Genomic DNA, 20,680 nt, shown 5'->3' with positions numbered 1-20,680 from the left:
TTCTCAAATATGCAGAGTGCAGTGAAAATTGGCTGTTGTGATTTTCTATATACTGCAAAATTGCCATTATTCCACAGATTATCTTAAAAGATACAGCCTGAAGCTATTTGTTTTTTTACCTTTGAAATAGTATTGATCAAAAAGGCATCAAACTGCGACGAGTAGCTCGGTAATAGTATATTGTCTGGTTCCAAGAGAAATATGATGTATTTACTCGCTATCCGAGTCCAACTGCATTGTAAGATGCACGCTAACATCTGAATCTGAATCCGAACCTTCAGCATCATCGTAGCTCATGGCAGTATCAGCATTCGTCGTAGTTGGGGCTGATGACTCAGTATTAGGAAACCTAACGCTAGGGATAACCGAAGGAGGTGCGGATGCTTCAAACCCAGATTCGCTAGGCAAGCCCTGCTGAGTACTAGAACCTAGTCTAAGATCAAAATTTTTCTCTGATGGGTTTAGCACTTCGCTCCGTGCCGACTGAAAATTGAGTACATCAACAGCATCTGCTCTTTGCCTCGTAGCAGCTGCATCGTCTATGCTATCCATGACATCGTCTTCGGAATCGTCTTCTGCAAGATCATCAAGTGTGGAAGTGCTGTGTCCTCCAGCAGGTATAGTCGGCATGCGTGGACGTAAGAGAATTTCCACTGTATCGTCATTTGGAAACGCCCTTGTGATATGGGGAAGAATACTCGACAATGCTTTTCCATTCTTTCCAACAAATGGATTGAGTATGCTTGCCAACATTGCTTCTTTATTACGTCCGAGAATTGCCGTACGTTCGAGTTGAGAACGCATGGATATATCAAGATATTTCTGAGGAAGGTCGGACAACAATACAGGTAAAAGAGAACTGGCTGCTGCAACGACATTCGGATCGACAACGACAACCGCAGATATGGAGCCGTGAAGTAAAGTATCTGCATTCTGACTTGACGAACCCTTCGGTTGAGACGTGTTGGCTTCAGGGCTGCTGACGCCAGAATAACTTGTCTCCAGATCTTTACAGCATGCTCGCATTAGTGGAACAAGCTTTGCAACACGTGGTTTATCTAAACTTTGGCTGACCAACGGCAGAATTTTACAGGCTAAAGAATATGTCGATGCACGAAAATCTTGGTGACTCCTCCCAGACGAGAAGGACCACATCAGCAAGTCGAGACTTCCTTGGGCCAGAGAAACGAAACCTTGTTCTAAAGTGGCAGACATGGTGCTGATCAAATGCAATACAGAAACAAAAACTTTTGGCAGGCCAGTCCACAAACCATCTCTCTCATCACGGTCGATTGCAGGATGCAACCTCACACTTCCGGAATTCGAGTCCATGGGCGAGGGCAAAGAAATAGACAAAATCCTGGTAATTAAGTCGAAAATGGATCCGACCGGAATTGTGACAGCTGAAGGGGTAGGCCCTCTTAGATATTCATCCAGAAATTGGAGTAAGCCTATCAATCTTTCGATGCCAGCGTCAATACCAGTCCAGCGAGAAAGATCCTCAGGTGTGCGCGCACCACCGGAGAGCTCTTCATTAACATTTACAGGTTCAGCAATATATCCAGCAGTCGATTCCCAGTCTTCAACAACGGCTCGAAAGACTTGGTCGGCAGTCATGTGGATGCCTTGTACAAGGTCTCGAACTGCCTTTCCCCACTCCTCCCCTCCACCATTCTTCGCTACTGTCTGGTGCAGAACGACCACCAGTTTACGAGCACTCTCCTTTACCGATAACGGAACAAAACACTGATCACAAAGTGTGGATGCTAAATATGGCCTGGTGGCAGCACGTAATTGGGATGTGAAAGGGCGGAAGATGGTAGTATGGCGAGGCAGCAACATGGCAAACGAGCGGAAGACTGTCTCTACTAGTGATGGGTTTACATCCAGGACATTTATCGATGCCTTGGGAGAAATTACATTCAAGCAGGACGTTACAAAGGTGGGTAACGTCGGCGTGGTGATTTCTCTGACCAAGGTTTGGTATTGATGGGTCATGCAATAGATCTTGGTTAGTGCTATAATACTCAGCTCTTTGGCAGCACTTGAGTCTGGTTTCTAATATAACCATTAGTATGCGGCTTCAACGAACATGGTACCGGTAAATGGCAGAAACAATCTTCACACGTACTCCAAGAACCGAAAGCAATCCTCGCACCCAAGACCCTGCGTCGCGCAAAATCTCCCAACCCCCAACTTCGACCACGACTTTGATCAAGACGATAGCAGCAAATCTTCCCTCGGCGCTCTTGCCATTCAATAAGGTTGTCAATTGGGTCTTTAATTTGTGGACCAAAACTGCCGACTGCGATGCATCCGCCTTCCCTGAATTCACACTAGGGTTTGAGAGGGGAATTTGACATTGAAGGACATATTGAACAAGAGTAGGCGTAAGATTGGGAAGATCTTTTGGGGGAGTAGATGTAAGACGTAGGCAAAGAATGCGCAGTTCAGACGGGATAGACATCTTCTTAAGCTTGAGTTGAGTCTTCCTTTTGGTTTTGCGAAAATGCCGAAAAAAGCCAAAAGTAAAGTTTACTTTTCGCCAGCGAGACTCGTATTATTGTGGTATTGAAGAACTTCTTGGAGGAAACGAATGTTTAGAATGATAGGAAAGAAGATTGAAGTTAAAGGATGTTAATTTATCATAATCATATTATCATTCAATCTGGAAGATCTACTTCTATGTGGTAAGGTTAGCGGTCGCGCACATGAAAAAATCTTTATGGTAGTCCAGATAGAAATCGGGATGTGCGAAGATTCGGTTATGATTGGTTGATAAGCCGTTTTCTGGATTTATATTCTTCCGGCTCCGGCTGTTAGGAGAAATTACCTACGCAGTGGATTAAAGAAATGACTAGGATAATTCCTACCTTACCATTTTTGGAGCAAGCTTTACCTTTCTTGAGGATAACTAACATTGTTTCTATAAGAAATTGATTTGATAACTAAGAAATTCTATTTCTTACATCCACTTGTAAGAGATTTTTAACATAGATATAAAAAGAATAAAAAATTTCTACTTGGTTTAAGCAAAGTGATTTCGATTATTTAGAGATCACACTAAAATCATATTAGGAAAGGCGGTGAATATTCTACTGAATAGGGATGATGGATTTATATTAATCCGGCTCCGAATGCCAAGAGAAATTAAACTTGATTGCTGAGAAACCGTGAACCACCAAAATGCTCAAGGGAAAATGTAGCAGGGTATCTAGATAGTAGGTATCCATGGTTCTGTTCAAGAACTCTGGTGCACCAAAGAATTCTGTAAATTGATTTGAATGGCCAATCTACCTAATATAATAATAAGTATCTGAACTGACGAAATACGAAATATAATATCTTCTGCCGATTTATTTAACATTCTTTCTTACTTTCATAATAAACTCCTAATTCCACAATTCCATTTGAGCTTGGCTTCCCCTACTTGTGACCGACCTCCTTGACCATGCTGTCATTTGCTTCACACTGTTAACCATCCCCCATTCCTTTTTCCACACATTTACTGCTTGCCCAGTAAATAATAATACGTGCGAACATGAGTGTAAGTAGAATATATCTAGAAGGCTATAATGCTCTGTATATTTGCTTACATGGTTAAGCGTGAACAGTCGAAAGCGGCCAATTATATTCAACTCCTGGACACGGCTCGCAGTGAAGGGAATTGGGATTCTGTGCCAGAACTTGTCAGAAAGATTAGGAAACATGCGCCTACCCGAATATGTATGTTCTTTTTATCATATTCCTTGAATCGATATTTTATTCTCAGGATTCTGGCTCTGATCTTCGATATTAACCCGTTGCAATAGGCCTCACGTTGACTGCAGAGACTGAATATGCCGTCACACAACACTATCTTAATAGATCTACCTCTTCCACGCGACCTTCGACAGCGGGTTCTACATCCTCGAGTCTCTCCAGATATATACCACCACTCCAAGAAGCTATAGCGAACGAGCGGCAACATGTCGAGGATGATTTCCAGGCGCAGGTCTGTATTGCTTGGATACATTGGCATATGGGAGAGCATGAATTGGCAGCTACGAGTTTACCCGAAAGTGTAGAAGCCGAGTTTTCGCAACTTGATGGGACCAGCAAAGAATCGAATGAATGGACGAAAGTGTGTGCACTCAAGGCATCATTTATCAAGGGAGATTCGCAACGAAGAATTGGAAATGTGTCAGAAGCATTGGAAACGTTCGACTCCGCTTTGCCTATACTTGGAAGCATATCAACTACAACACAAGCTAACGGCCGGAAGGAATTGATCGGTTGGATTGAAGAGTTATTGGCAGGATTTTGCATGCTATCAAGTCATGCTATCAGAACAAAGATAACCCCTATACTCGAAACCGAGACGTTGTCATCCTTCCGCGCTTGGTCTCGATTTTGGGAATGGGCTCCAACAAAGCCAGTAGGTCGCACACTGAATGCTCAAGTCTCAAGGCGAGAAGTATGGAGAGAATACTATATCACAGTATCCGATCTACTCCAAAAACAACTACCGTTTCCTACTACCGCCCTTACCACCGCATACCCTGACTTATCATTGAGATCGGAGCAACGAGCGGAATTAAAACGAGTGGAAGCACGCTACGAGGAATTGTTATTGATCGAAGTACAGTTTCCGAAGGCGGAAGAGCCGAGTGAGGAAGTCGAAACATTCGTGGAATTAGTTATGCAAAACTGGAGAGTTTTGTGTGGGAATTCATGGCAAGAACATGAACTTGGCGAAGGGGGAGCAGAGGCACTTAGCAGAGGTGTTTTGGACATCTTGTATAATGCCGCAACCAAGACATTCCATTCAACGCCAATTTTACGACATTTATTCACTGTTCATATTGCAGTCGCGGAATTTGATTTAGCGTTCAAAGCATTTGATACCTATTTGGAAATTGTGAAGAGAGGGAAAGCCCGGGTAGAGAAAACAGGGGAATTGGAACACGGTTTAGATGACGATGAAACAGTGTTGAAAACCGCTGCTGAGTGTATCAGGGCACTATGTCGATATGGCTCAAGAGAAGCCTCTGAGAAAGCGAAAGACCTCGGTCACTTTTTCGAGGAGTGGCTGACTAAACACCATCCCCTCGAACAGCGGAATGGAACCGAGCGGCTAATCGAAAATGGCACCTCGACAGCGTCAAGCACTCTTATATCGCCAAAAGTGTTTGCTATTGCTTGGCGATCAATTGGAATTGGCTATTCACAATGGGCACGATTGACTTTCGATGCATCTTTGAGAGGGAATATTCAACTGAAGGCCATAAAATGCTTTCGGCGGGCTCTTCTTCCGGAGTATGAGAGTACAGCAGATGTAGAAACCCTTTTTGCGTTAGGCACAATCCTTGCAGAGCGCAGAGAAATATCTACGGCGATTGAAGTTGTGAAGGTCGGGCTTGCTCCCCTACGTCCCAGTTTACCAAATGACAATGGCTCATCTGTTACGACCAAATTTGCACGAGAAAGATCTCTAATACCCTTATGGCACCTCATGGCTTTACTTCTGAGTGCACGTCAAGATTTCATGACAGCAGTGAGATCTTGTGAAGGGGTTTTTGACCAATTTGGAGAACGAAAAAACCTGTATGGTGAATCTGAACTTGATGGTTCATTTAGAAGTGACCACCTGGATTCTAACGAAAAGCCCATGGAAGGAAATCGAGGCTTGGTGGATGAAATGGATGATTTTGAAAAAGAAAATCTCTTAGAGGTCAAGATGACTCAATTATCCCTCATAGAAGTCCTTGAGGGCTCTGAAGTCGCGGTCAACTGCAGCGATGAACTTCTAAGCCTATACACAAGACTATTCGGCGACCCTTCCAAGGAAGTTGTTCCTACAATAGTTCAACCTGTTGCGTTGGTACCTCCAAAAACCTATGCAGGAACTATTAGGACTATGAAAGGAAGTATATTTGGACGATCTCTAAATAGGTCAGCGCGAAAAGATATGTTGGCTTCAATAGAACCGAGCACAATTTCTCAAAGACCAAGTACCGCGCATACCATGGTCCACAAGGCACCGACTATTCAGGTGACTCATGAGAATGGTACTGCCGGAAGACAACAACGTCGACGTTCTGTAGACCATGAAAAGCTGCACAAAAAGGCAAATCTCAGAAATACTTCTCAAGGGCCAGATAGAAGCGCAAGTGTAGGGAGAACACAGACCGACGGGGTTGCGACGGAAATAGATGCGCAAAATCGGGAAATTAGTTTTGAAGAGAGCTCAAAACCATTACCTCCAGCCTCACAGCAAATGGACCAAAAAGAACCGGCTCTCAAAGCAACAAATCTTAATCATGTCGTGGTTCAAGATAATCGTCTCCCAATTACTCCACATTCATTATTACCAAGTCCCACGACACGATTCTCCAAAGATTCTGAGAGGCGACGAAGAATATCAACATTAGTCCGAGTATGGTTATTGATTGCTGGTTTCTATCGACGAGCAACCATGTACGAAGATGCGAAAGGTGCAATTGAAGAAGCGCATAAGTTGGTTAATGGGTTGGAGACAGATATTGTCAATGACCCTACCGGGTTGGCATCGTTTGATCATCCTGGCTGGGGAGGTGGGAAAAGTGTGGATGAATTATGGGGTGATGTTTTCTCCGAGGTACGTTTAATAAAACAAGTTTTAAAATTTTACTAATGTCTTTCATAGCGTGGTTATCTTTTTGTCGATCAATCTTCTCCATATACGGCACTTGAAAACTTCGAGGCTGCTTTGAGCCACTCGGCAGATCACCCTGCTGCGATTGTTGGACTGTCCGATCTTCTGCTAGACATATATACGGAAGATGTTCTGCCACAACCGACCATACCACCTCTTGTTCTTCCCACAGTCTCTGCTAGTACTCCCTCAACCTCGATCTTCAATACCTCAGGTCAATCCAAACCACATCAGTCAACACATCCTGACTCGACTACAGGACCTCTTGGTCTTCCACTTCCTGTTTCCCTCAAACGAGATATTCTCACTGCTCCAGAGAAGAATGAAGCTGCCCAACTTGATAGACTCGCAGCTCGCGACCGTGCCTATGGACTTTTATCCGGCCTAACAAAATTAGGTTCAGGTTGGAATTATTCAGAAGCATGGTATTCATTAGCCAGAGCTTATGAACTAGGAGGACAGAAAGATAAAGCGAGAGATGTGCTTTGGTGGTGTGTGGAATTGGAGGAAGGACGAGGATTGAGAGGTTGGAGTGTGGCAAGTAGTGGTGGTTATGTTCTCTAATTAATTGCGAGGTTTGGAAATTGTGGGCAGCATTTTGTTCATAATTGGAGTGATAGAGGTTTGGGGTGGTAGATATCAGATAGAAACTTTGGGTATACATAATGTGGATTATAATTATATTATATTAAATTCGTTCAAACATCAGCCCTTGCGTTTCAGTTGGGCTTACAATAAGTGTTGGGTCATAGATGTAGAGAGACAAATATATCAACTACTAATTTATTACCTCTATATCTTATCATATTCACATCCCTTTCCTTTCCTCTTCCTCACCCTCTTCTTTACAACAAACCCCACAACTCCCACATGATATCATATATCATAAGTGCACAGCACATCTCCTTCTAAGATTCCCTCTATAAATCCCGCATAAAGAGTAAAAAGCGCATCGATCTCAATTTCTCTCAGTGCTTTGTTGAAGTTAGCTAGGAATTTGAGATTGAGCCGTTTGGTGAGCTGTGGGTTAGTGAGCTGGTGAGGTATTAGATCTGTGTGGTGTTGGTAGTGTGGGTGGAGGGGGGGTTGTTTGGAGGTTGGGTTGAGCGGTTGGTTTGGTGGATTGGTGGATTGGTGGAGTTGGGGTTGGGTTTGGGTTTGGAGTTGTAACTTATTTGGAGGGAAGTAGGAGCGGGGTCTAGGTGGAAGTGGGAAGGGGGGTATAGGCATTACACTGGTAATATCGATTGTGGTTTTGATAGGTAGAGTTTGGATGGCTAGAGTATAGCTGGGTAGAGTGTGGACGGGGTATTGAGCTTGTCGGCTATAAAGGATAGATTGAGAATTTTATTAGTAGGAGAGATGTGGAGGTTTATGGAGGAGTATGAGGTCTGGTAAATGGGTAAATGTGTTTATGAAGTTCATTCTTGGGTTTTAGCTTGATTGTTCTCATCTTTATAGATGTAATAATTTAGTTTGACAATTAATTATAGCTCTTTCCTATTTTCACTTCATATGCCATAAACTTATACCTACACGCTGGAAAGTTATCACAAAAAAAAAAAAATCTTGCTATATATATTCTATCTGCCATTCCAAGAAACCCTAGACTCCCTAAAATCTCAAACATCCATCAGTGACTAGCTATAGATACAGATACATATACCTACCCCCCTCAGCAAATCCCACTCTCACACTCCCTCTCCATCCCCATCCTACCGCTTAGACCTCGAGCTCACACCACCCCTCTCACTCCCCGCATTTCCCGTATCCTTATCCTTTTCCTTCGAAGCGGGTTCGCGGGCTGGCACCAATAAGCCTTTTGAATTGGGGACTCGTGATTCGGATTTACGGTCTGGTTTTGAATGTGAGCTTGAGCTTGAGCTTGATGAATTACTGCTAGATGTTGGATCTTTTATGAGACGGATTCTGGGGAGGCGTGTACTGGTGCTGCCGCTCCCGCTCCCGCTCCCGCTCCCGCTACTGGATTTCTTGGTGCTTTGTGTTGTTTCCCTGCTGGGGGTTTTGTGGGATGAGGTAGAGGTGGAGTTGGAGGTGATGCGTGTAGTTGGGTTGTTTTCGCGGGGCATTTTGTTGGTGATGTTGGTGTTGGTTTTGGTGTTGGTATTTGATGATTTTTGTGTTTAAGGTTGTAATTGAGTTGTGAAGAGAGATGAGATGAGATATAATTTATCAAACAATATTTACGATGTCTTTCTATGATAATGAATTGTTGTTCTTGCTGATGTTGATGTTGCTGATGATAATGAAAAAATACTCTAGAAGCTGGAGATACTCATACTTATATATACCACTATCGCATCATGGCCAACACTTCCACACCAATTATCCACTTCTACCAACAAATTCTATACCGGTCTAGATCTAGGTAGCAATGATGTCTACCTCGGTCTTTAATCACTTTATTAGTCTCGTAGGGCTGGATGTGGGGAAGACCAGGGTCAAATTAGCATGTTGCGAAATCTTTTTGGGGTTCGATTCGCTAATTTGGGTTATGTGGTTGAGTATTTGACTAGGACGATTATATATACGGCCAGGTGAGGGAAGACCTAACCTGGTCTGTAGCCTAATTGATTATTGATTTTGTATGGTAGTTGCTATTTCTAGGCTTTCATTATGGAAATTTATATTGGTATCTAGATGAGATGAGTATAGGAGATATATATTGAAGACTCGCTTATAAAATCAATACATCTACAAGTACTAGTTATTTATCTATCGTGTATTTTAAAGGAGTAATAAATCAGTTCACTCGCTTTTTTTAAAGTCTCGTCGCTAATTAAAATTATTAATCGTAGTTTTAGATCTAGATGATTAAATACTATTATTTTATAAATTATAAGTCTAGTACTCTACTTTTGAACCACTCCTCTTTTGGATCATCTTTTTACATCAAAAATTACCATTTTCAGCTATTAATAATTCAACAATTAATGAATGAAATCAATTGAAAATTTAATTACAATATTTTTATATAAATATAAACAGATTCTGAAAATGTAACGAGGTTTGCCGTCTAGATCATGTGGAAGTGCTCTAGGCTCTCGAGGTGGTTTATAACTAGGCGTCAAGCAGGGACTTAAGTAAGGACAATAATGATATATAATTCGTAACTAATAGTAGGATATATTAAATGATTGATCTTGAGCACGAAGCTCTATATAAAGGAAATCCATCTTGGTTATATAGACCTTCATGCTAATCATCCCCTTGGTCCCCTCGGTCCCTTCGATCAAGAGACCGAGGGGATCGAAGGGACCATGTGATTACATAATTGGTCACATGATACGAGATCCGAAGCCGTCGTAACAAAGCTCTCTGTAAGAGAGCTTCGCACTTCCGTAGAACTTAGAAGAGAGATTTACCTACTAGACCAATATTACCTCAGTTCTACCCTATCAGCTTCCCACTATTCCCTGTGTGAGGTCATTCCTTTTAACAAATACTTCAATTTTGTTAAAAGGAATAGAAGTTACCGGTACTAATCACGTGTCGTGATTAGTAATACGGTTACCTAAACAGGCTAGATTAGACGAACCATAAGCAGGCATATTGGTCCCCTCAGAGGATACCAAGAGGAGATTAATATGCCTACACACGTAGTAATATAGTCAATATAGAGTGTTACGAGGTTTGCCGTCTAGATCACGTGGAAGTGCTCCAGGCTCTCGAGGTGGTTTATAACTAGGCGTCAAGCAGGGACTTAAGTAATGACAATAATGATATGCAATTCGTAACTAATAGTAGAGTATACTAAATGATTGATCTTGAGCACGAAGCTCTATACAAAGGGAATCCATCTTGATTATATAGACCTTCATGCCTATGGCTAGTCAGGACCGCTGCGCGGTCCTGGACAGCCAGCGTTCCTCAGCGGTCCATAACGTGACTTTAATCACGTTACCTTGGTTTAGTCATGTGACGCGGCATAGAAGATAGCCGTTGTAACATAGAGGCCTCTTCCACCCAATCTTTTAATAAATTTTAATATTAAAGAATTTAAAAAATTTAAAAATTCAAATTTTTTTTTAAAAGAGACTGTTTAATTATATTTATTTCATTAATATATATTTTAAATACACTATTCAAAAAAGAAAAAAAACTAAATTTTTTTTAAAAAGAAACAAAATATTATTTATAATAAAATATTTTTATTTATTTATTTTATTACTTTTTTTTATTTTGATTAAGCACTTTATATAAATAATTGTTACACTCAAGAATACTGAGTAGAGTATCTTGTATTAGAAAATACTAAGCTAAGGAGAAAAGAAGAAGGAAAACAAGAGTAGCGAGTTTTCCTGTGATTAAATACAAACGGGGCATGCCACGTGACCCGAAGGTGTGAGGCGTCACACTCGTGTTACGCCGGGTAACAAGAAGACGCTCACGTGTTACCAATATCATGTGACTGACTCAGTGAGGATCAGCAAGCTCAGTACTGAGCCATACTGATCCTACTGATCAGCTAGAACATGAAGGTCTATATAACCAAGATGGATTTCCTTTATATAGAGCTTCGTGCTCAAGATCAATCATTTAATATATCCTACTATTAGTTACGAATTATATATCCACTATTGTCCTTACTTAAGTCCCTGCTTGACGCCTAGTTATAAACCACCTCGAGAGCCTAGAGCACTTCCACATGATCTAGACGGCAAACCTCGTAACAATATTTATTAACTAATTAACAAGTATATACAAGTACTCTATATATATATTTTGAGTTGTTATGAGGTTTGTCGTCTAGATCATGTGGAAGTGCTCTAGGCTCTCGAGATGGTTTATAACTAGGCGTCAAGCAGGGACTTAAAGTAATGACAATAATGCAATTCGTAACTAATAGTAGAGTATACTAAATGATTGATCTTGAGCACGAAGCTCTATACAAAGGAAATCCATCTTGATTATATAGACCATCGTGGCATGCGTCCCAGTGCTCCCAGTTGTCCCAGTTGTACTGGGACAGCTGAGCCTACTGGGATCCTCATATCACATGATACTAATCACGTGATGTTAGGTATGTGAGATCCGTCGTAACAAATATCTCGAATTTATTGTTTTATTTGAAAGATACTAGATTTATATATTTGTATATTTAATAAATAAATAGGTGAATTTAATAATTGATTGATTATTATTGTGACGCCTCACACCTTCGGGTCACGTGGCATGCCCCGTTTGTATTTAATCACAGGAAAACTCGCTACTCTTGTTTTCCTTCTTCTTTTCTCCTTAGCTTAGTATTTTCTAATACAAGATACTCTACCCAGTATTCTTGAGTGTGACACCGAGCATAAACAATATAAAGACAAAGAGAGATTTATAATATATCTATCACTACATCATCATCCTCAATCGTACAATCATACAATTACATATCTATATAATACCATCTATTCAAATCTCCACTCTCCCTCTGCCTCTCCCTTCCCCTCCTCCAAACATCCCCAGAAGAAACCCCAAATATCTAATCTTACCATCATCTATATTCGAACGCAAAGCAATATAATATAACATAAAATAATCAAGCACTTATACCTGTGCATTTTAAAACAAACAAACAAACAAGGAGCTCTAGTCCTTCCTTCCCTACCAACTCCTCTATCGATATAATATCGATATCCCAAATGCATGAATCATCTTGACTCTTGACTGAATACCTATTCCTCTAGCACCACGCCATATATCAATATATATAGTTCCCTCCCCCAACTACACACCACACTCTCATGTCTAAACAAACAAACAAACAAACTTCCATCCCCGTCGATATCTGTATCTATAAGAAGTTTGTAAACGCCTTACAAGTAACGATTAGAACAAGTACCTGATCATCATCCGATCTTCAAATATTCAAACATACCATCACCCCATTAATTGAAAAGCAGCCAGTGCAAAACCCCACACACAACCTGAGACTATATCGATGCACACAAATCTAGAATACAAAAAAGCAACCGAGTCGTTCGTTCGTTCGTTCCAAGATTTCCGTCGTATACCATTTCAATTCTAGTAACCCAAGTACGTTACATATCATTCTACATCGGCGGTAACAATCGCTTCTGGTTGATCGATACCGTAGAGAAGAAATGCATTTGGCGGGTACATGCGTTGGAGAAGCCCATCTCCGAGAATGACGAAGATGCCGAGGAAGATGGTGGTGAAGAGATCGAGCATGGTAGGCTTGACGCCGATGTGATTGAAATAAATTTTTGATGTATTGTATTGTATTGATGATTTGTTGCGAAATAATTAGAAGCCAAGGAGCTCAAATATCTCTTTCATGCTTATACCCGGGAAAAAGGCCCTTATTTGCTGGCATAGCTGAAGACCAATTACTCTTGAGGTATCACATGCCGTCGGCTTGAGAATTAGCATGAATGAGATATCTGATCCTGTATTTGAGTGCCAATTGAGAATCAATTGATGGTAATACGGGTGTATGACGGAATCTGTGTATCATGACAGATGTTGTAGTGTCAGGTAAGACGAACTTTTGTGCCGTTGATAACCATTTCAGTATCAAACAATTAGAATCGAATCGGAGAGGAAATATTAAGAGACAGCCTCATAAGTATGTCGCGATGCAAAGATAAGATTTAATATCTTCGTTACAGCTTCCGCCGTTGTGAACAAAATACCACCACTAAACACAGTCCGTGATAATCTCATGACTGTCCCTCTCCAAAAGGCTCTCACACCACCATCCTTCAATATACCAACTATAGCTTGAGTAGTCGTGGTTACTTTGGAAGATTGACTTCTCGTTTTGATAGTATCAAAAGGTTGTGTAGCCAGAGTAGTAATGACACCCGCTGCTGCGCCATTCGCAAAGTTGACAATAGTATTCTGTGGAATCTCTCGTACGACCTGAAAATCCTTGATAATATTGTATGAACCCATTCTAAACGAGGTTGCAGAAGCTTGTTTGAGCGTCGTACCAATGAAACCTCTATATAAACCTACAAAACCATCTTCCCTGATAACGGTACGTATACAATGAATAGTAGAATTGTATTGTCTTGTGGACCGGGCATCATCAATAAGGGCAGTTTTTATCCGTTCCGTGGGTGTGACAGCGAAAACACTAGCTGCGACACCCGCTGCCATGCCAGCTAACATGTTATGAGCAGGAGAAAGAACACCACTTTGGGGATCTCGAAAGGCGTTTTTGATGCTATCAAACGAAGCGAATCGGACGGCATCTTTTGCAATGGATCCTGATACCAATGCACCACATCCCTTATATAAAGCTCTCAAACCTTCCTGCTCGTATACTTGTAGGACGATCCGAAATGGATTCCGTGGTAATTTGGATGGGCCAGTATGCAGTTGGACTCGAGTTTTAGCAAACTCCATTGGATATGTAACTGCGCCTTCTACCCCTCCAGCAATTCCTCCAGAGAGTATGGATACAATCGGTGGTGTGGAGTTATTCCCATGGTTAGTCATTGCGATCGTCTCTATGTATTGTTATTGTTGTGCGGATAGGGAGGATTCAGAATTAAGAAGAGAATTAATTCAGGAGGTTAATACATGAATCGCAAACACTTTCCCCACCACTATTAGAGATCAATATAGCAATTATTACTTTACATACGTAGTATATACAAAAACATCTCTAAATAACAAATCAACCGGTGTCTACCAGTAAGATTTAATTTTCATAACCTAAAACTATGACGTATTGTTAAATAAACTCTATACCTGCCTTGCTACCGGGACAACATCGGCTGTCGGCAATCAGCCCGTCATCCGCACGTCTTCTGAATTGTTGGGTGGAGAATGATGATTCGTATTTCAATACAGTGGTGCAAATGTCCGTTCGATAATCATCCCCGAGGTCAATGTCGAGCAGATAGCATGAATAGTACATCATTATATTCATAGCGAAAACCTAAGCTAGCTATCGGGATGTTATTTGTACAGAAAGCCATGCGTAACACTCACAGCCAACACTTTCCTTTCTGTATTCCCCAATTCTGTGTCCGCAACCCAGGTTCAGCTTCGAAACTCCTGCAAACCATCTACTGTCATCAAAGAGCAACCACTCATCAAGTCTTCATGATCTTTTCTTTTCTGACCACCTTAACCTTGTCCATGAAAACCTTGGCCGAACAAAATCCAGTTAAAAGCTGTGAGGCGGCATCGTGAATCCCTTGGTTGGCAGGATCTGTTTCTTTTCTTACTCTCGCATTATTTAAGGTGCTTGAACAAGCATTGTTAGCTTTAGTAGAAGACTTAAGACTCTGAGAATCTCCTGTCGCTCTTTGGTTCATTCCTGTTTTGCTCACATTCTCTGATGTCTGATCGCTGAAATTCGCACTGTTTGCTATTTGTTTATTCATTAAAGCTGTGTGGCTTCCGAATAAATCACTACCAGCAACAGAATTCACCGAAATCTGATCGCTGATCCTCGTGTTATGTGTAGGTATGTTCTGTTGCGACTCAGCATCCATGAAGGATTCTCCAGACTCTTTCAGATCGTCAAGTATCTGTCTGCGTTTCGCTATCTGCGGAGACCTTGACTGCAGATGGCGGTCAAGGTTGAAGTAGGGCGACGAAGTAGCGTCAGGCAAGCGTTTTCGACGAACTGGGCCAACTCCTCCTCCTGCCGGTGCTACATATTCTGGTAAATATTCTAGAACATCTCCGTCGCCTCGTGGTTTCCAAAATTGTATAGCTCGTGCATATGCCTGCTCTATGGCAAGAGAAGCAGAAGTCTCCTTGTACCATGGATGATTGACTGTTTGAACAGCAGTCATGCGTTGTCCTGCATCAATAGCCAAAAGTCCCCGCAAAAAGGAACGAGCTCTCGTGTGGAGGTAAGACCACTTCTCTGCTGCCTCTTTTTCATCGGACGAAATAAAGTTTTTTGTAGCTTCAATCTCTTCAAGTTGGGACAACCGACCTCGAGGAATTGCGCTCTCACCAGTGAGCAAACTCCATGTCAAAATTCCGAATGACCACATGTCCGCTGCTGTCGTATAGCCACGACTTAAAGTCGAATCGGAACCTACAATTTCACTGTTGCTATCAGTACAAACTTTGGTTAACTGTCCTTTCCGATGACAACTCACGGTGCAACATAACCCTCGGTGCCTACACAAGAGAAAAGTCTGCCGGTTGATTTTTCTGTGTGATTGGCAAGACCAAAGTCTGTAAGAATGACCCGAGACCCAACATCTGTGTTTGTGATGAGAATATTCTCCATTTTTATATCCCTATGTGCGATTCCTTTTGAATGAAGATACTCCAGAGCTAGAGCGATCTGTCTCGTAATGAGGCGGGCATGTCCGTCTCCAAGTCTATTATCACAAGAATCGAAGTAGGTGTATAAGTCTCCTGCTGCAGCAAGTTCTGTGAACAGATATCTAAATGATAGTCAGAAGCGAAAATGAAAATGTCGCACTCAACATACAGCCTGTCGCTGGAGAGAAAGGCTTTCTCGATGCTGATAATATTCGGCTATGAACCATTAGCCTTGATCAATTGAACGAAAGAGTGATTGACTGTGTGAGGAGGCTCCGACTTACATGATTAAGTCTGGAAAGTATGCAAACCTCTCGTAGGTATGTTCTCCTCCTCAAGTCGGCGTCATATTGCTGATTTGATTCCGTTTGGATTAGAGAGCCGGAAAGCGCTTGTCCGGAAGAGCTTAATTTGACAACTTTACAGGCCACTTGCTTTGATGTGCCAACACGATTGGCAAGGAATACCTCTCCAGCAATACCACTACCGAGGACATGGTTGGAGATTGTGAAGCGATTTCGAAAGTACTAAACAGATTCAGTTAAGATGCAGAGAGATATCGGGGGGAGATCACAAGATGACATGCCTGAAGTTCAGCATCAGGCAAAGACATGTGTGATGTCATTCTTGACCTTGCTTGGTTAAATCGAAACTTCCAATGGGGCCGGATCTCAATCAAGTCTCCGTCGGCGAGAAGATGTCCAATTCTTTCATTACCAAGTATTCCAATCAGTACATCATTTACATAGGTACCATTCATGGATTCAAGGTCCTCGCAGTAGATTGAAGGAGGGTACTCATCCAGTTTCTCCGCGTCATATATGATGGCGTAGATGCGGAATTGTCGCTTGGAAACCATGATGCTATCAATGGAGAAATCACTAAATTTTTAGCATTTAATTGATTGGTTGAAAGAAGTACATACCATTTCGGATCCCTCCCTACATGAAGAAAGCTTTTAGCAGAGATGGGAATGGCTATATGAATCCATCAGATAGTGAAAATTGACATGATGAAATGATTACAAACTGAATTTTTGTCCAGTTTGTGCGTTCTCATGATTGAGCGTTGCGACGGGATAATTATCTAGGTCATGTGCACATGTTTCCCTGTCATGGAACCTTAGGAGAGATTGATCAATGTTCTCAAGATGCTTTTGACCACTAGGCTCGTGAATAATAAAGTCTTTCGCCTCCATCGTAGGTAATCCAAGGGTTTAAAAAAGGTGAATATGAGACAAATGTGAAAAATAGGATTTCATATCAAGGAATTGATTATAGATTTAGAAGTATGAGAGAAGGTAACGAGATGAGGAGAGAATGAATATTTGGAAAGTGGCGAGGTCGAATGATGTTGGTCAAGCCAAGTAAGTGTTGGCATGGGTTTCAACGCTCAAACATATGAGATGATTCTCATCATCACTAGAGAGATGGTAGATCTAGAGGACTCAGTAAGAAACGATGACACTCAAGAGTTGGGCTGGATACTGTTCAAGAAATGATGTTGAAAAAATACAAATTAAATTGTTTGAGGAGCATTGAAGATAGGAAGATGAGGAATTAACTAAAATCTAAGAATGTGAAATGGTGAAATGGTGAAATGGTGAAATGGTGAAGGCAAACAACTAATACCTAGTACTTCATCGTACTAGGCAGCCAACTTTGATGATGTAAAATGTAGAGATTTTCCCCTTTTCAGTGTATCGTATCATCTTGCTTCGTTTTCACTTCTCTTAAACCTGTTCATCTTCCTCGGGAAGGAACGAAAGGGTGGCCCTATTCTGGGTTTGGTCAAACACGTGCCTCGATGGTGAAACCATCGTTCATCAACCAACCAAGTACTACCTTGGGGGAAAATCCGGACTTATATTTTCAGGAGTATACGTTTCTGTGGGAATTTGAATACCTAAATACTCGGATCGATGTGAGGATGTATCCTCGGGCTTGTTTCAATCACTATGAACATTGCCATGCATACCTTAAACCCAACTGGCGCTTCCTCTCCGCCATGACGAAGCCTCTCACATTCGTACTGATGAAACTTCGATTCTTTGAATACACCCGAGGTAGTGAGGACCTTACTTTGATGGTTCCAATAAAATTGTGAAGATTTGGACATGTTTTAAGCACCTCATCAAGCTATGAAATACTATACCCGAGCAATGCGTGTCTCGACGCATTCATGTTCACGTGCTCATTGTCTTGCATTTCAGCTATAGAAATCAGAATCTTCATTTAATCTCATATTATGATATACTTAATAGACAGTCCATAACTGGGAACATCGTTTGCGAGTGAGCAATCATTCCCATGCCCTGCAGGTTTGTAAGTAAGACTTTTTAGATATTTAAGTTCGATGTGAGATATTGAGAGTACTGTTTTGGTGGTTTCTTTGGATGAGGATCAAACTAGAGCGAATTAATGTAGTTAAAACTGAACACCGTTAGGCTCAATGATATGGCAGGTGTGACTATTGGGGATGTACATAGTTTCATTCGTAGGATAATGATAAATCAAGCCTCTTCGCACCTACAATAACAACATTTTTGTAGTCTTTGCGCCAAATCCCTAAAGAAAAACAAGGGTAAGGGAAGAAGTACCTTACAAGAAGACATGGGGAGTGATGATGCGGAATTTATGGGCACTGCATCGGATGGAGTCGGTCTCTCAGACGAGCTGAGCGAGATCGAGGATGACGTTGCGAGTGACTTTCATCACGAGAGTGACAGTGAAGAAAGTGAAGAACACGACGATGAAATTGAGGGTTACACTGAGGACCAAACAAGAAACGATCCCATGCAGGCAAAGTTGGATGCAGGATTGTTAAAGGGGATAGAGTTGGAGGACTTCGTGTCTGAACAGCAGCCGGATGGTAATACTCGTCATGAGATAGCTCTTTTTCTCAAATGTCTGTAGAAAAGGTATGGGTAGGTACCTAGGTAGATGAAGATTTAAATAGTGACTCGTTTCTTCACTCGGACCTCATTGATTGTACAACAAAATATTACAAGGAGGGAAAATCCTACATTTTGAACGTAGTATACCTAGGTACACTAGGTACACATTCGATATCTACAGCTTCCGACGGACATTATCAAATCAATGGATGCTAATAAATATCAGCCCTTGCTCAACAATCGAGGGCAGCTAAAGAAAGAGGTGTGGTTCGGAATAAGTTTTTCATGTGTGGTGGGGTTGCGGGTATTAAGATGGGAGGATCCTTTGAATGTTCAAATTGGTATTGAGTATCGAGATGTTGTTTTGAAAGAATTTTAAATGAGACTTTTCTTTTCAAATGTTTGCATTGATATTCGAGATTGAGAGAATAGTAGCTACCTAAATTGCATGTTAAATTACATCACATGATCGTGCCCAATCCTTTGTAAAAACGAACGCCTTTCGAAGGGAATGATTTCCGTTGACGCAATGTTATATTGGAACCTGAGGTCGGACCCGACCAAAAGATGTTGACATCAGAAGCTGAAGAGTAGGTGCTAAGGTGGGCGCAGTCATGTGACTAGCCCTAAGATCTCCAATTGCGCTAAATTAGCGCGAAAATTAAGCGAGGTTGACCACCATATTTGGAGCTTCAATCAACAGAATTTCCTTTCTCTCCTCACCACACCAACTCCATACCAACTTACAGTAAATATGTAAGTTTGAATCCCTCCATTCTCTACTCCTCCATCAATGGTTATGAAGAATCATTTCATGCTCTTGAAAGCTCTTGATTCGTCACAATCATACTCTTACCCCTCATTTTTATGAAGACCACTTGTTTTACCCCTCTTCTCCATTCACGACATTTTCACATCAATTCAAGTTCTCACAGCTAATAACTGTCTTTAGGAGAGCCAAGTGGCGCAAGAAGCGCACTAGGCGCTTGAAGCGAAAGCGTCGCAAGACTCGTGCCAGATCGTAAGTTTTCATCTCCGTTTGCTTCAGATCGAAGATTTGCCTGTCGGCTGTCTTCTGTGGAGTAAATTCGTATGGTGAACATTTACTGACCCTTCTATAGCAAGTAAACAACTCAAAACAACTCGATCTCGATTCCCCTTACCTCTCGAATCATAACATTATGACAACTTAACCTCTTTTCGGATGCACCATCTCTCGCACCGACGTCTTCGCCTTTTTCAGCATTTCAGTATTCACCAAAACAAGTACGGAGTTCGCGCTTCGTTCATCGGCGGCTGGGTGTTCAAGGAAAGAGCAGTATGGTGACGCGCACTCAATAGCAAATGGTGGATGTTTTTGAAAGGAAGCAGGATCGGTCAACAATTCTCTGTCGATTTGTTCATTGAGGGTTTATAAATCAAGAAGCTATAGGAACGAAGCTGCCTTTGATGCTAAATGCCTTTATGACTTCAAACCTGATAAGAATGAATAAAAAAACTGAAGTTCTTCTTCACATATCTCCATTTTGCTCACCGTGAATCGTCTTGAAGTGACTGCACATGCTTGCTGATGCTGCTGCACTTCTGCCCAATATCTAGCACCATGTTTGGAAGCTGCTTGTTGATGACATACTTGAGCTCCCCCGCATGTTAGTAGTCATAAATTCTACCCATTGTGCAGGAACGAAGATGAAGAGCAAAGTTGCGAGCTGATGATCTCCACATCCATCTCCCTCCACTTCTCAGGAAATACCTTTGGCTATTCTAGTGAGAATCTCAATTAACGCTCCATTTTATCACACTCGTAAACTGGCAAAATAGAACCTGCA

General features: G+C 41.6%; 8 protein-coding genes across 8 annotated transcripts; 3 read left to right on the top strand and 5 right to left on the bottom strand.

Moving 5' to 3' along the window:
* Positions 1 to 210: 210 nt before the first annotated feature.
* SS1G_00260 (hypothetical protein) lies at positions 211 to 2,921 on the bottom strand (the record flags this gene model as incomplete). Its single annotated transcript, XM_001598124.1, has 3 exons — positions 211 to 2,058; positions 2,132 to 2,406; positions 2,879 to 2,921. The coding sequence occupies 3 exons, from the start codon at positions 2,919 to 2,921 to the stop codon at positions 211 to 213; spliced, it is 2,166 nt and encodes a 721-aa protein (XP_001598174.1).
* A 620-nt stretch (positions 2,922 to 3,541) lies between these two features.
* Positions 3,542 to 7,240, top strand: SS1G_00259 (hypothetical protein; the record flags this gene model as incomplete). The annotated part of the gene is made up of 4 exons (XM_001598123.1): positions 3,542 to 3,547; positions 3,615 to 3,726; positions 3,813 to 6,619; positions 6,668 to 7,240. The coding sequence occupies 4 exons, from the start codon at positions 3,542 to 3,544 to the stop codon at positions 7,238 to 7,240; spliced, it is 3,498 nt and encodes a 1,165-aa protein (XP_001598173.1).
* Positions 7,241 to 7,552: 312 nt separating this feature from the next.
* SS1G_00258 (predicted protein) lies at positions 7,553 to 8,766 on the bottom strand (the record flags this gene model as incomplete). Its single annotated transcript, XM_001598122.1, has 3 exons — positions 7,553 to 7,696; positions 7,910 to 8,000; positions 8,396 to 8,766. 3 exons carry the CDS (start codon positions 8,764 to 8,766, stop codon positions 7,553 to 7,555), a joined length of 606 nt encoding a protein of 201 aa, XP_001598172.1.
* A 3,970-nt stretch (positions 8,767 to 12,736) lies between these two features.
* SS1G_00257 (predicted protein) lies at positions 12,737 to 12,880 on the bottom strand (the record flags this gene model as incomplete). Its single annotated transcript, XM_001598121.1, has 1 exon — positions 12,737 to 12,880. One exon carries the CDS (start codon positions 12,878 to 12,880, stop codon positions 12,737 to 12,739), a length of 144 nt encoding a protein of 47 aa, XP_001598171.1.
* A 378-nt stretch (positions 12,881 to 13,258) lies between these two features.
* Positions 13,259 to 14,155, bottom strand: SS1G_00256 (hypothetical protein; the record flags this gene model as incomplete). The annotated part of the gene is made up of 1 exon (XM_001598120.1): positions 13,259 to 14,155. One exon carries the CDS (start codon positions 14,153 to 14,155, stop codon positions 13,259 to 13,261), a length of 897 nt encoding a protein of 298 aa, XP_001598170.1.
* Positions 14,156 to 14,757: 602 nt separating this feature from the next.
* SS1G_00255 (hypothetical protein) lies at positions 14,758 to 16,883 on the bottom strand (the record flags this gene model as incomplete). The annotated part of the gene is made up of 5 exons (XM_001598119.1): positions 14,758 to 15,730; positions 15,784 to 16,077; positions 16,125 to 16,171; positions 16,240 to 16,482; positions 16,881 to 16,883. The coding sequence occupies 5 exons, from the start codon at positions 16,881 to 16,883 to the stop codon at positions 14,758 to 14,760; spliced, it is 1,560 nt and encodes a 519-aa protein (XP_001598169.1).
* Positions 16,884 to 17,962: 1,079 nt separating this feature from the next.
* On the top strand, positions 17,963 to 19,979 carry SS1G_00254 (predicted protein; the record flags this gene model as incomplete). The annotated part of the gene is made up of 6 exons (XM_001598118.1): positions 17,963 to 18,057; positions 18,507 to 18,826; positions 19,078 to 19,192; positions 19,476 to 19,607; positions 19,804 to 19,872; positions 19,973 to 19,979. The coding sequence occupies 6 exons, from the start codon at positions 17,963 to 17,965 to the stop codon at positions 19,977 to 19,979; spliced, it is 738 nt and encodes a 245-aa protein (XP_001598168.1).
* A 76-nt stretch (positions 19,980 to 20,055) lies between these two features.
* On the top strand, positions 20,056 to 20,178 carry SS1G_00253 (hypothetical protein; the record flags this gene model as incomplete). Its single annotated transcript, XM_001598117.1, has 1 exon — positions 20,056 to 20,178. The coding sequence occupies one exon, from the start codon at positions 20,056 to 20,058 to the stop codon at positions 20,176 to 20,178; it is 123 nt and encodes a 40-aa protein (XP_001598167.1).
* Between the last annotated feature and the right edge of the window lie 502 nt (positions 20,179 to 20,680).

The sequence above is a fragment of the Sclerotinia sclerotiorum genome, genomic scaffold (assembly GCF_000146945.2).
Source record: "Sclerotinia sclerotiorum 1980 UF-70 scaffold_1 genomic scaffold, whole genome shotgun sequence".
Taxonomy (NCBI): domain Eukaryota; kingdom Fungi; phylum Ascomycota; class Leotiomycetes; order Helotiales; family Sclerotiniaceae; genus Sclerotinia; species Sclerotinia sclerotiorum.
This window is presented reverse-complemented; position numbering and strand designations above follow the sequence as displayed.